An 11,839-nucleotide genomic window follows, 5' to 3' on the forward strand; every position below is an offset into this window, starting at 1 on the left:
TCTTGTACCTGTTGGCTATTCGTATGTCTTTCTTGGAAAAATGTCTCTTCAGGTCATTTGCTCCTTATTAATAAGGTTATTTGTTTATTTTTCTATTGAGTTATAGGGGTTCTTTATATATTTTAGATATTAATCCTTTATCAGATATATGGTTTGCAAATACTTTCTCCCATTCCATAGGTTGCCTTTTCATTTTGCTTATGATTTCCTTTGTTCTACAGAAGCTCTTTAGCTTGATGTAGTTCCACTTGTTCTTTTAGTTTTTGTCTTGGTTTTGTTGCTTGTAGTTTTGGTATCATATCCAAAAAAATCATTCCCAGTATTACTCTGAAACCAAAACCAGACAGAGATATCACAAGGAAAGAAAACTACAGAGCAATATTCCTTATGAACATAGACAAAAAAATTTTTCAAAAAAATGCTAGCAAACTGAATCCAGTAATACATAAAAAGGTTTATATATCGTGATCATGTGGGTTCTATCACAGAAATGCAAGGGTGGTTTTGACTTGAAAATCATTGTGTGTGTTATTTAATATATGAATAGAATAAAGGACAAAAATATTTTATTATCTCAATAGATAAAGAAAAAAGATTTTACAAAATCCAACATTATTTCATGATAAAAATCCTAAAAAGAGAAAGAAAACTAGGAATAGGAGGGAACTTCCTCAACCTGATAAAGAGCATCCATAAAATACCCACAGTTAACCTTACACTTAGTGGTGAGGTAGTCAAGGCTTACCCTCTAAGATCCGGAACAAGACAAGGATGCCTGCTTTTGACACTTATGTAGAGCATTGTACTGAATGTTCTAATACACAGCAAGAAAAATAAATACAAGGCATCCTGATGCCATTTACAAATAGCATTAAAAGAATAAAAATATGATAAATTAATTTAACAAAAGAAATGCAAGACTTGAGTACTGACAACTGCAAAACATTGTTGCAAGAAGTTACAATAAGGCTAAATGAATAGAATGAGATCCCATGTTATTGGATTGGAAGATTTAATATTATTCAAGTCTCAGTTCTCCTCAAACTGATCAACAGTGCAATTCCCAGTGCAATCCCTAGCAAGTACCAGCTGCTTTTTTTTTTTTTTTGCTGAAATGAACGAATTGATTCTAAAGTTTATAAGGAAATGCAAGAGAACCAGAATAGCCAAAACAGTCTCAAAAAAAAAGAACAAAGTTGGAGGATTCCCATTCTTTGATTTCAAAACTTATCAGAAAGATACAGTAATCAAGACCGTGTGATACTAGCATAAGGATAGATATGCAGGTTTCGAATTGAGAGTCCAGAAGTGAATCCTTATATTTAAGGTTTTATTTTCAACAAAGGTGTCAAGATAATTCAATAGGGAAAGAGCAGTCTCAACAGTGAGACAACCGTGTATCCACATGCAACTGTGTATCCACATGCAAAAGAATGAAGTTGGATCCTTATCTCCCACCATATACAAAAATTATCTCAAAATGGGCCATATACTTAAATGTAAGAGATAAAACTATACAACTCTCTGAAGAAAGCACAGGCATATACATTTGTGATATTGGCTTAGGCAATGGTTTCTTAGATATGGCACCAAAAGAACAAGAGACACAAACATAAAAATAAATTGGACTTCATCAAAATAAACAATGTCCATGCTGCGAATGTCACCAAGAAAAGGGAAAAGCAACCCAGAGAATGGCAGAATGGGAGAAATTATTTGCAAATCATATATCTGATAAAAGACTTGTATCCAGAATATTTTAAAAACTCTTAAAACTCAACAACAATGAAAAATAAGGAACTAAGCCAATGAAAAATAGGGCAAATAATTTGAATAGACATTTATTCAAAGATGATTCATGAATGGTCAATAATTACATGAAAAAATGCTTAATATTATTAATCATTAGAAAAATGCAAACCAAAACCACAGTGAGATACTACTTTGTACTGTCTAGAATGGCTAATAAATAAATATATAGAGAGAATAACAAGTGTGGCCAGAATGTGGGGAATTTGAAACCCACGTAATTGTAGGTAGCATTATAAAACAGCGCAGCAACTTTGGAAAACAGTCTAGCAGTTCTTTGAAAGAGTTACCATATGACCTAGCAACTTCACTCAGGTATTGTTATGGACTGAATTGCATCCCTCCAAAATTCATATGTTGAAAGCCTGACCTCCAATGTAACTGTATTTGGAGACAGGGCCTTTAAAGAGGTAATTGAGGTTAAATGAAGTTACAAAGGTGGGACCTTAATCCAATAGGACTGTTGTCCTTAAAAGAAAAGGAAGAAACACCACTGTTCTCTCTGTCTCTCTTTCTCTCTCTCTGTCTCTCTGTCTCTCTCTCTCTCCCTCTCCCTGCAACATAGAGGAAACACTATGTAAAGACACAGTGAGAAGGTAGATATCTGTAAGACAAGAAGTGAGGCTTCACCAGACACCCACTCTGCTGGCACCTAGATCTTGGACTTCCAGCCCCCAGAACTGTGATAAAATAAATTTCTATTGTTTAAGCCACCAAGCCTGTGGTATGTTGTTATGGTAGCCTCTATGGACTAATATGGGTATATATCCAAGAGAAATGAATACATGTGTTCACATTAAAATGTGTACATGAATATTCATAGTATCAATGTTCATAGTAGCCAAAAAGTGGAAACAACCCAAGTGTCCACCAATTGATTGGTGCATAAACAAAATGTGGTATTTCCATACAAAAGAATATTATTTGACAATAAAAGGAATGAAGTACTCACACATGTTACAACATAGATGAGTTGTTCATGGATGAACAGTATGCAAAGTGAAAGAAGCTAGCACAAAAGGCCACACATTGTATGATTTTATTTATATGAAATTCCCAGAATAGACAAAATCCATAGGGACCGAAAGTAGATTAGTGGTTGTCAGGGGCTGAAGGGAGAGGGGAGTAGGGAGTGACTGATAATGGGAATGGGATTTCTTTTTGAGGTGATAGAAAATATTCTAAAATTTGTTAGCAGTGATGATTGCACAACTATGTAATAAACTAAAAAATGCTGCATTGTCCACTTTTGAAAGGGTGAATTTTATGGTATTTTTATGGTATATTTCAGTAAAGCTGTTACAGAGCGAAAAAAAAAAAGGATTAGAAAAGTTTAGTTCCATCACTGGGTTGTGGTCTTTTTGAGGATAGGAAAGAAATATTGCTAATCTGGGTCACTCCAAAGGCTAGTACAGTGCCAGGTAATATCTTAGACTTTACCTTTCATCTGAGGAGATTTTTCCATTGATTTGATTTATCATTTAATGATTGGTCCAACCAGTTCAAGAAAACCTCACATTTGTCTAGGAAAATTCTTTTCATTTCATTCATAGCACATATAAAATACAGATTGTTACAGAGTTTGTATAATTTCTTTAGACACTGTTCTGGCTGTCAAGAATGATAGAATCTGGGGACTGGCCTGGTTGCATAGTGGTTAAGTTCATGCACTCCGCTTTGGTGGCCCAGGGTTCGTGGGTTGAGATCCTGGGTACGGACCTACACACAGCTCATCAAGCCATGCTGTGACGGCATCCCACATATGAGAAATAGAGGAAGATTGGCACAGCTGTTAGCTCAGGGACAATTTTCCTCAAGCAAAAGAAGAGGAAGACTGGCAACAGATATTAGTTAAGGGCCAATCTTCCTCACTACCCCCCAAAAAAGATAGAATATAGTGAGGAAATATGAACAAATATATTTGTTTTATTTAAATTGACATTATGGATGTTTTTGTGTTAGGCATTGTGTTGGGTTATGGAGTTACAGAAATTAATAAAGCACAGAATGCTACTCTTAAAAAATTCACAATCTAATAAGTATGGGGAGGCATGTGGAGAAAGATTTGTGAACAGCTAACTGTAATACAAGAAAAAAATGAATGACATATTAAATAGAAGTACAAGTAATGTGCTATGGAAGAGGCAATTAATTGTGCCTGGGGAAAGTCTTCATTGATGATCTGGCATTTAGGATTTTGAACTGTCTTCTTAAAAAAATTCACATCTACTTGCTAGTTTCCCAGCTGTTCATTAACAGGAAGGTCACAGTCTAAACTCATCTGGGAATAACTCACCAACATCACAGAGCAGTTTTAGGAACCTCCTAGAACTTTCTTCAAGGCATTCTTCATTTCTTTGTTCTGTAGTCTATAGATCATGGAGTTGAAAAGAGGGGTCAAAACTGAGTAGAACAGAGTTGTGAGCTTCTGCATGTCCTCCTCTTGTCCTGACCTTGGGATCACATATGTCATCATGACAGAGCCATAGAATGGAAACACGATGGCCAGATGTGAGGTGCAGGTGGAGAATGCCTTCTTCTGGCCAGCAACTGAGGGCACCTGTATTACAGCCCTCAGCACCAGGGTGTAGGAACCAATACTGTAGAAAAAAGTGGCAAAGATGAGGAGGGAGCTCGTGGTGCCACATATAAGAACAGTCCCTGGGATTGGGATGCAGGCTGAAGCCAGGGCCAGCAGAGGACCTAGGTATGCAGAATGTCGTCAATCACATTTGGATCACAAAATGGTAGCTGGGTAATGAGTATCACTGGGATCAGAAACCAGAGAAAACCCAGCAAAAGATGACCAGGCTGCTACAGAACTTAGTAGTCATGATAGTTGGGTAGTGTAGGGGTTGGTAGGTTGCCAGGAACCCGTCATAGGCCATGATGGAGAGAAATAAGCATTCGGTTTTGTCCAGTGAGAAAAAGAAGTACAGCTGGAGCAGGCACCAAGCAAAGGAGATGGTTTTGGTTCCCCTGGTTCCCCTGGGAGAGGAGGTTGGTCAGCATGTTGGGCATGTCAGAGTTGACATAGCAGATCTCCAGGAAGGAGAAGTTGGCATGCACAAGTGAATCTTGTTTTTTGTGCTCCTATGGAACTGTGCACAATTTCATTAGTAGATGAGATTGTGCCCTCTTAGAGTAAGACTTATTTACTAAGATGCAATATGATAATTTCAGGCCACTTTGAAAATTTACTGGAGTAATATACTTCATTTCAGACATTGGCCATACTATCTTATTTCTATCCTCAGACTCACACACACTGTCCTTTCTACATCGCTAGTGTTCGTTCTAATACGTACAGGGAGAAAAGCATTTTAAAAATAATAAAGCACTTAAAATATGAATTATTGTTGTTTCATTAAGTTTTTTCCAGGTAATCTAGTTTCCAGGTTTCACCTCTGTTCTGTTTCAGTAATTTATTCTTTTGCATTAAGTGCTCCTGTGGTACAAAGATAAAGAAGGAATATATTAAGTTATGAGAACCTAACGCAACCCAAAAAGTAACCAGTTGGAGAAAGCTATTTTCTCCAGATAAGATCCTGTTTGAGAATTAGGTTGGCCGAGAAGAAATTTTTTGACAAGCCCACCTGAGGAAGAATCTCAAACCCCAAAGGGCCTTCATATGGTCAAAATTATTCTGAATAAGAAAGGAAAGATGTTCTGGTCACTCTTGTGGGTAGTGGAAAGAAGATGAGGAAGGAAGAAAAAGAGGCAGAACCAGGTATAATATGAGAGATTGAAAGGGTGTTCAGCACGGTGGCCTTTCCTCTGATTTTCCCTAACTCTGACCTGTAGTCAGGTTAATAAACCTACACTAAGCTGGAATGAGTTTGGTTTTGGGTAAAATATTGAAAGGAATGGCTCTCATATCCAGATTGTTGTGATCAAAATAAGACAGGGGGTGGATTCACGATTGGGAGAGGAGAAGCATTCATGAACATGTTTGTATGGTGTGTGCGTGTGTGTGTGTTTATGTATGTGTGTGTGTAGGGAGACAGTGGTGGGGACTCCCGACATCTAATCACTATGAAACAGGGACTCAGAGGCAAATTTACCTAAATTTGCAAAGGATAGAAGCTGACCAGTTGACTTCTGGGTTATTTATGTTTTTTCATTCAAAATGCCCGAGAATGTCTGACATTTTCCTGTTTCCATGCTGTACACACAGGAATATTAATATAATAAAGCCTAGTATGAATGATTTATGCAAGTTATGGTAAGATCTTATTTACTATTTGCTTCACTGAAATGCATCCTTAAAAATATTCCAGGGAATATAGGGAACAAATTTACTTACTTTCAAATTTACTTAAGATCATTAACCTCCTATAATTTTATATCTCTGTATGTCATATGTATCTGTGGATTCTAGTTCTTCAGAGGCTGTCTTTGACCCAATCTTATAATCCTAAAAAGTTTTCTCAGGGCCTCCTTCATCTCCTTATTCCGAAGGCTGTAGATCAAGGGATTGAAAAGTGGAGTCATCACAGAATAAAATAAAGTTACAATTTTCTGAATCCCTGCTGAATTGCCTGCTGTTGGGCTCACATACATCACCATGATGGAGCCATAGAACAGGGACACCACGGCCAGATGGGAGCCACATGTGGAGAATGTCTTACGCCGGCCTTCTGCTGAGGGGACCCTCAACACAGCTCTGATCACCAGGGTGTAGGAGCTGGTAATGAAGAGGAAAGTGGAGAAAATTAGGACTGAGTTAAAGATGGCACAGGTGATCTCAGTGGCAGGAGCTGGCACACAGGAAAGCTTCATAAGGGGTCCTGGGTCACATAAAAAGTGATCAATAGTATTAGGGCCACAGAAAGGAAGCTGAGAGATGAGATAAACTGGGAGGAGAAAACAGGAGAAGCCACATATCCAGCAGTAGGCTCCCATTCTGATGCAGCGTTGAACTGTCATGACAGTGGGGTAGTGCAGGGGCCTGCAGATAGCGAGGTACCTGTCAAAGGCCATGGCAGACAAGAATAAGGTCTCAGTGGTGCCCATGGAGAAGAAGAAGTAAAACTGGAGGAAGCAGCCAGAGAAGGAAATGGAGTTTCTCTCAGAGAGAAAATTGGCTAGCATATTAGGGACAGTAGAAGTAACATACCAAATCTCTAGGAGGGAAAAATTGGCCAGCAGGATGTACATGGGGGTGTGGAGATGGTGGACACACCACACTGTACAGATGATGCACAGGTTTCCCATTACCGTCAGGAAATAGATCACAGAGAAGAGTGAGAAGAGGAGGATCTGAGTCTCCCAGGTACAAGGGAATCCGAGAAGAATGAATTCAGTCACAGGGTCAGAGTGATTATTCCCTCCTGGGCTTTTCATTTCTTCTTTCCTGAAACTGCAATAACAAGACATTACCATGTTACAAATGACTCTACAGAAGTTTTCTCATTAAGATATTCTCTCAATTTCTTTACAATTCAATTAGCAGCATAGTTTTAGATTACTTAAAGATTTTCAGCATTATCATTAAATGACACCTCCGTTTACTCAGTTGCACAGGCCACAAACTTCGGCCACACCTTACCACCCTTCTCAGTACTCTACGTCCAAACCATCAACAAAGCCTCCAGGCATCATGTTCCAAACATTCGGAATCTGAGCAATTTTTGGCATTCCCATCAGCTTTCACCTTGGTCAATGCTACCATGAAATTCTCACTTAAACTACTACAGAAACCTCTTAAATTGCCTGTTTCTATTTTTTATAGGTTAGAGACTATTACCCACACGTTAGCTAGACTGATAGTTTTTTAAAAATCTGATCATCTCATCTACCTGTTCTCAATCCTTTAAACATGCAAAGTAAACCCCAAATTCCTTACCACAACTTATATGGCCAATGAGGCCTTCCCCCATGCCCACATTTCCCACCATTCTTCCCTCTACTGACGCCACTCCAGCTGTGCTGATAAAGTAGTCCCCCCTTATCTGCAATTTCACTTTTGTGGTTTCAATTACCCACAGTAAACCACAATCTGAAAATATTAAATGGAAAATTCCAGAAATAAACAATTTATAAGTTTAAATTGCATGCCATTCTGAGTACCATGATGAAATCTTGCCCCATCCTGATCTGTCCTGCCTGGAGCATGAGTCTTCCTTTTGTCCAGCAAATCCATGCTGTGTCTGCTACCTGCCTTTTAGTAACTTAGTAGCCCTCTCGGTTACTGGATCGCCTCTTGGGGTATGGCAGTGCATGTGTTCAAGAAACCCTTATTTTACTTAATAATGGTGCCAAAGCACAAGATGAGTAATGCTGGCAATTGGATAGGCTAAAGAGAAGTCATAAAGTGCTTTCTTTAAGAGAAGAGGTGAAAATTCTTGATTTAAGAAGGAAAGAAACAAAATTGTATGCTGAGCTTGCTAAGATCTACTGAAGCTTTTCTTATGGTATATTAATAATTGTCCAATTTTTTATATTAGTTTTTGTTAAGCTCTTACACTGCCTAATTTATAAATTAAACTATCATAGGTATATATGTATAGAAAAACAATAGTGTATATATGGTTCAGTGCTATCTTTGGTTTCAGGCATCCACTGGGAGTCTTGGAATGTAGCCCCCCAGGATAAGAGGGGAACACTGTACTAGATGCCAAGTGTGGCTCTCATCAAGGCTTGGAATGTCCCTCTCCTTCCCTTGACAGTATTCACATCCCTTAATTTGTCACTTCTTTTAGATTTCTGGTAAAAATCAGAGACTCAGAGAGGCCTTCCCTAATTTAGTCCATCTTTGTGACTCTGTTTCCCAATCCTGCTTAGTTTTCTTTGAAGCACATGCCCCTACCTGGCATTGTATTATAAACTTAGTACGTATTTTCTATCTCAACCACCTGAATATAAGAGGAGGACATTATTTTGCTCACTGATGTGTTCCAAGAATCTAGGATGATGTCTAGTATATTATTTGTGCTCATTAGGTATTTATTGTTTCAATTAGTGGACATGCCCTAATAGTAACCAATTAGGAAACAATTGCTTGTAGTTAGGGAAAACAGTGAAAAAAAATGCAAAGACTAGAATCTCCAGTATGCTGAAAACAAAAGCAGGGCAACAAAGAATTTATTTGTTATGGGGATACACCCTCTGTCCAAGCAAACAGGAGGATCTCCATGACAGGAGCCTCCTCAGGATGACTACATCGAAGCTGCCTCTCTCTTTGAATCATTTCATTTATCTTTCTTTATGTCTCCTTCATCCACTCTGCTTTATTCCCTGTGCTTTCTTAGTGTTGTTAAATTTGTATCACACTTGAAGGGTGTGTGTGTATTTATGTGTGTATGTGTGGACACACGCTGCTTTTTACTGTGTTCTCTCTCAGTCTGTTTCTGTACCTAACGGTCCATATCCTTAAATGATTTTATGGAATGGCTTTTATAATCTTTTCCTCTTACTTTTAAATAGGTAAGTGAGCTGTTTTAGATTTCTCCCTCTTAAAGAAAATGTGTTTATTGTCTGTAACTGACATTTTTTTCCTATGTTGTTGCCAAATGTTCTTTAGTAGAAAAACGTTCTTCTCTTACTGCCTGATATTTTCTTCTGTTCCACATTCAGGGTCAGGAAATCTGGTATATGTCACTTGAATAAGTAATAAGGTATAGAATAGATTTTTTCCCAGCCCATGTGGTTTTGTGGTTCAGCTAACATCTCAATTTCAGTAAAAAATTATTATTCTTATTAAATATATTTACTTATATATTTATAAATAAAATACATATAACCTAACATTTATTTAGACCAGTTCTGATGCTGGAGACTACGTTATATAATCAAGAATCTAACCAATTTCCCTTATGAGGAAACTATTCTAATTTACATTTACTTATGGAGAAAATACAATATATGATTAGAGGAGTGAAAAAGAAGTCAAAAATACATCTCAAAGAAATCTGAACTGCACTTTACCTGAAGCTGTGGTGTGAGAATTACAGAATCTGGTGGAGGGCAGACATCCAAATTTAGGTCTCTCTCTCCTGGAGTATGCAGTCAGCCTCAACTCCTTGTTCTCTCATTTCAGCAGGAGCAAGTATGCAGCAAAGCCAAACACAGTGATGCTCACCTCCAAGCATCTCAGAAGGCCTCTAAAATGGGAAGAGTGTTGGAAGGTAATTTTATCAAGTATAGCAGTTATTTGAAGCCCACACAATGGCCATAACACTTAAACAGCTTGAAAAGTAGTTACATGCAGTTATAAAGGGCACTATGGTCTTTCCTGATTTGAGAAGGACCAACTACACTCCTGTCTCTAAAGGAGAGTATATAGCAAACACATTCTGAGCTATTCTGTCGACAACCCATCTTGGGGATGGTGATCCAGAGCACTCTGTGTGTGCGCTCAGGCCTTACCACTGAGCTACAGTCCCGTGTACACTTTTTAATAAACAAGCCAAGGTTTGTTTCTGACCCTCTTGGATTACCCTGTTTTTCCCAGTGGCCTCATCTAGGGATAACAATAAGAAAGTTTTGGCCAGATCTCAGAAAGTATTTCTTTAACTGAGGTCTAAATTGGTTCAACCTCTAGGGGAAAAGGGAAAGATGTTGAGGCCTGGGTCTAAGCTGAAGAATAAGTTGGCCTTAAGCCTTGGATCAGAATATTAAATACAGGCATATCTTGTAGATATTGTGGGTTCAGTTCCAGGCCGCTGCAAAAAGGGAATATTGCAATAAAGCAAGTCACACAAAATTTTTGGTTTCCCAGTTTACATAAAAGTTATGTTTACACTATACTGCAGTCTATTAGGTGTGCCATAGCATTATGTCTAAAAAACAATGCACATACCTTAATTAAAAAATACTTTATTGCCAAAAATGCTAAACATCATCTGTGCCTTTAGTGAGTCATGAGTTTTGGCTGGTGGAGGGTCTTGCCTTGATGTTGATGGCTGCTGACTGATCAGAGTGGTGGTTGCTGAAGGTTGGAGTGGCTGTGGCAATGTCTTAAAATAAGGCAACAGTGAGGTCTGCTGCATCTATTGACTCTTCCTTTCATGAACGATTTCTCTGTGGCATGCGATGCTGTTTAATAGTTTTACCCACAGAATTTCTTTCAAAATTGAAGTCAATCCTCTCAAACCCTCCTGCTACTCCTTTATCAACTAAGTTTATGCAATATTCTAAATCCATTATTGTCCTTTCAATAGTCTTCACAGCATCTTCACCAAGAGTAGTTTCCATCATAAGGAACCACTTCCTTTGCTCATCCATAAGAAGCAACTCCTCATCCATGAAAGTTTTATCATGAGATTGCAGCAAATCAATCACATCTTTTGGCTCTACTTCTAATCCTAGTTCTCTTGATGTTTCTACCAGATCTGTAGTTACTTCATCCACTGAAGTCTTGATGCCTTAAAGTCAACCATGAGGTTGGAATCAACTTCTTCTTCCAAACTCCTGTTGATGTTGATATTTTGACCTCTTCCCATGAATCTCTAATGTTCTTAATGGCATCTAGAATGGTGAATCCTTTCCAGAAGGTTTTCAATTTCCTTTGCCCAGATCCATCAGAGGAATCAAAATCTATGGCAGCTATAACCTTACAAAATATATATCTTAAATAATAAGACTTGAAGGTCAAAATTACTCCTTGATCCATGGGCTGCAGAATGGACGTTGTGTCAGCAGGCATGAAAAGATTAACCTTGTACATCTTGATCAGAGCTCTCGGGTGACCAAATGCATTGTCAATGAGCAGTAATATTTTGAAAGGAATTTTTTTTCTGGGAAGTAAATCTCAACAGTGGGCTTAAAATATTCAGTAAACCATCTTTTAAACAGATGTGCTGTCATCCAGGCTTTGTTGTTTCATTTATAGAGCACAGGCAGAGTAGATTTAGCATAATTCTTAAGGGCTCTAGGATTTTCAAAATGGTAAATGAGCATTGGCTTCAACTTAAAGTCACCAGTTGCATTAGCCCTAACAAGAGAGTAAGCCTGTCCTTTGAAGCTTTGAAGCCGGGCATTGACTTCTCTCTAGCTATGAATATATAAATAGAGGTAATGATAAAAT

General features: G+C 38.1%; 1 protein-coding gene and 1 pseudogene across 1 annotated transcript; both read right to left on the minus strand.

Annotated features, from left to right (window-relative positions):
* Positions 1–4,123: 4,123 nt before the first annotated feature.
* Positions 4,124–5,759, minus strand: LOC124235080 (olfactory receptor 11H6-like; annotated as a pseudogene).
* A 427-nt stretch (positions 5,760–6,186) lies between these two features.
* Positions 6,187–7,155, minus strand: LOC124235081 (olfactory receptor 11H6-like). The gene has a single exon (XM_046652715.1). It carries the CDS (start codon positions 7,153–7,155, stop codon positions 6,187–6,189), a length of 969 nt encoding a protein of 322 aa, XP_046508671.1.
* Positions 7,156–11,839: the final 4,684 nt, after the last annotated feature.

The sequence above is a fragment of the Equus quagga genome, chromosome 2 (genome assembly GCF_021613505.1).
Source record: "Equus quagga isolate Etosha38 chromosome 2, UCLA_HA_Equagga_1.0, whole genome shotgun sequence".
NCBI classification, from domain to species: domain Eukaryota; kingdom Metazoa; phylum Chordata; class Mammalia; order Perissodactyla; family Equidae; genus Equus; species Equus quagga.

Coding starts and splice junctions, on each gene's coding strand:
- LOC124235081 (XM_046652715.1), bottom strand. CDS start 7,155: ATGAAAAGCCCAGGAGGGAATAATCACTCTGACCCTGTGACTGAATTC.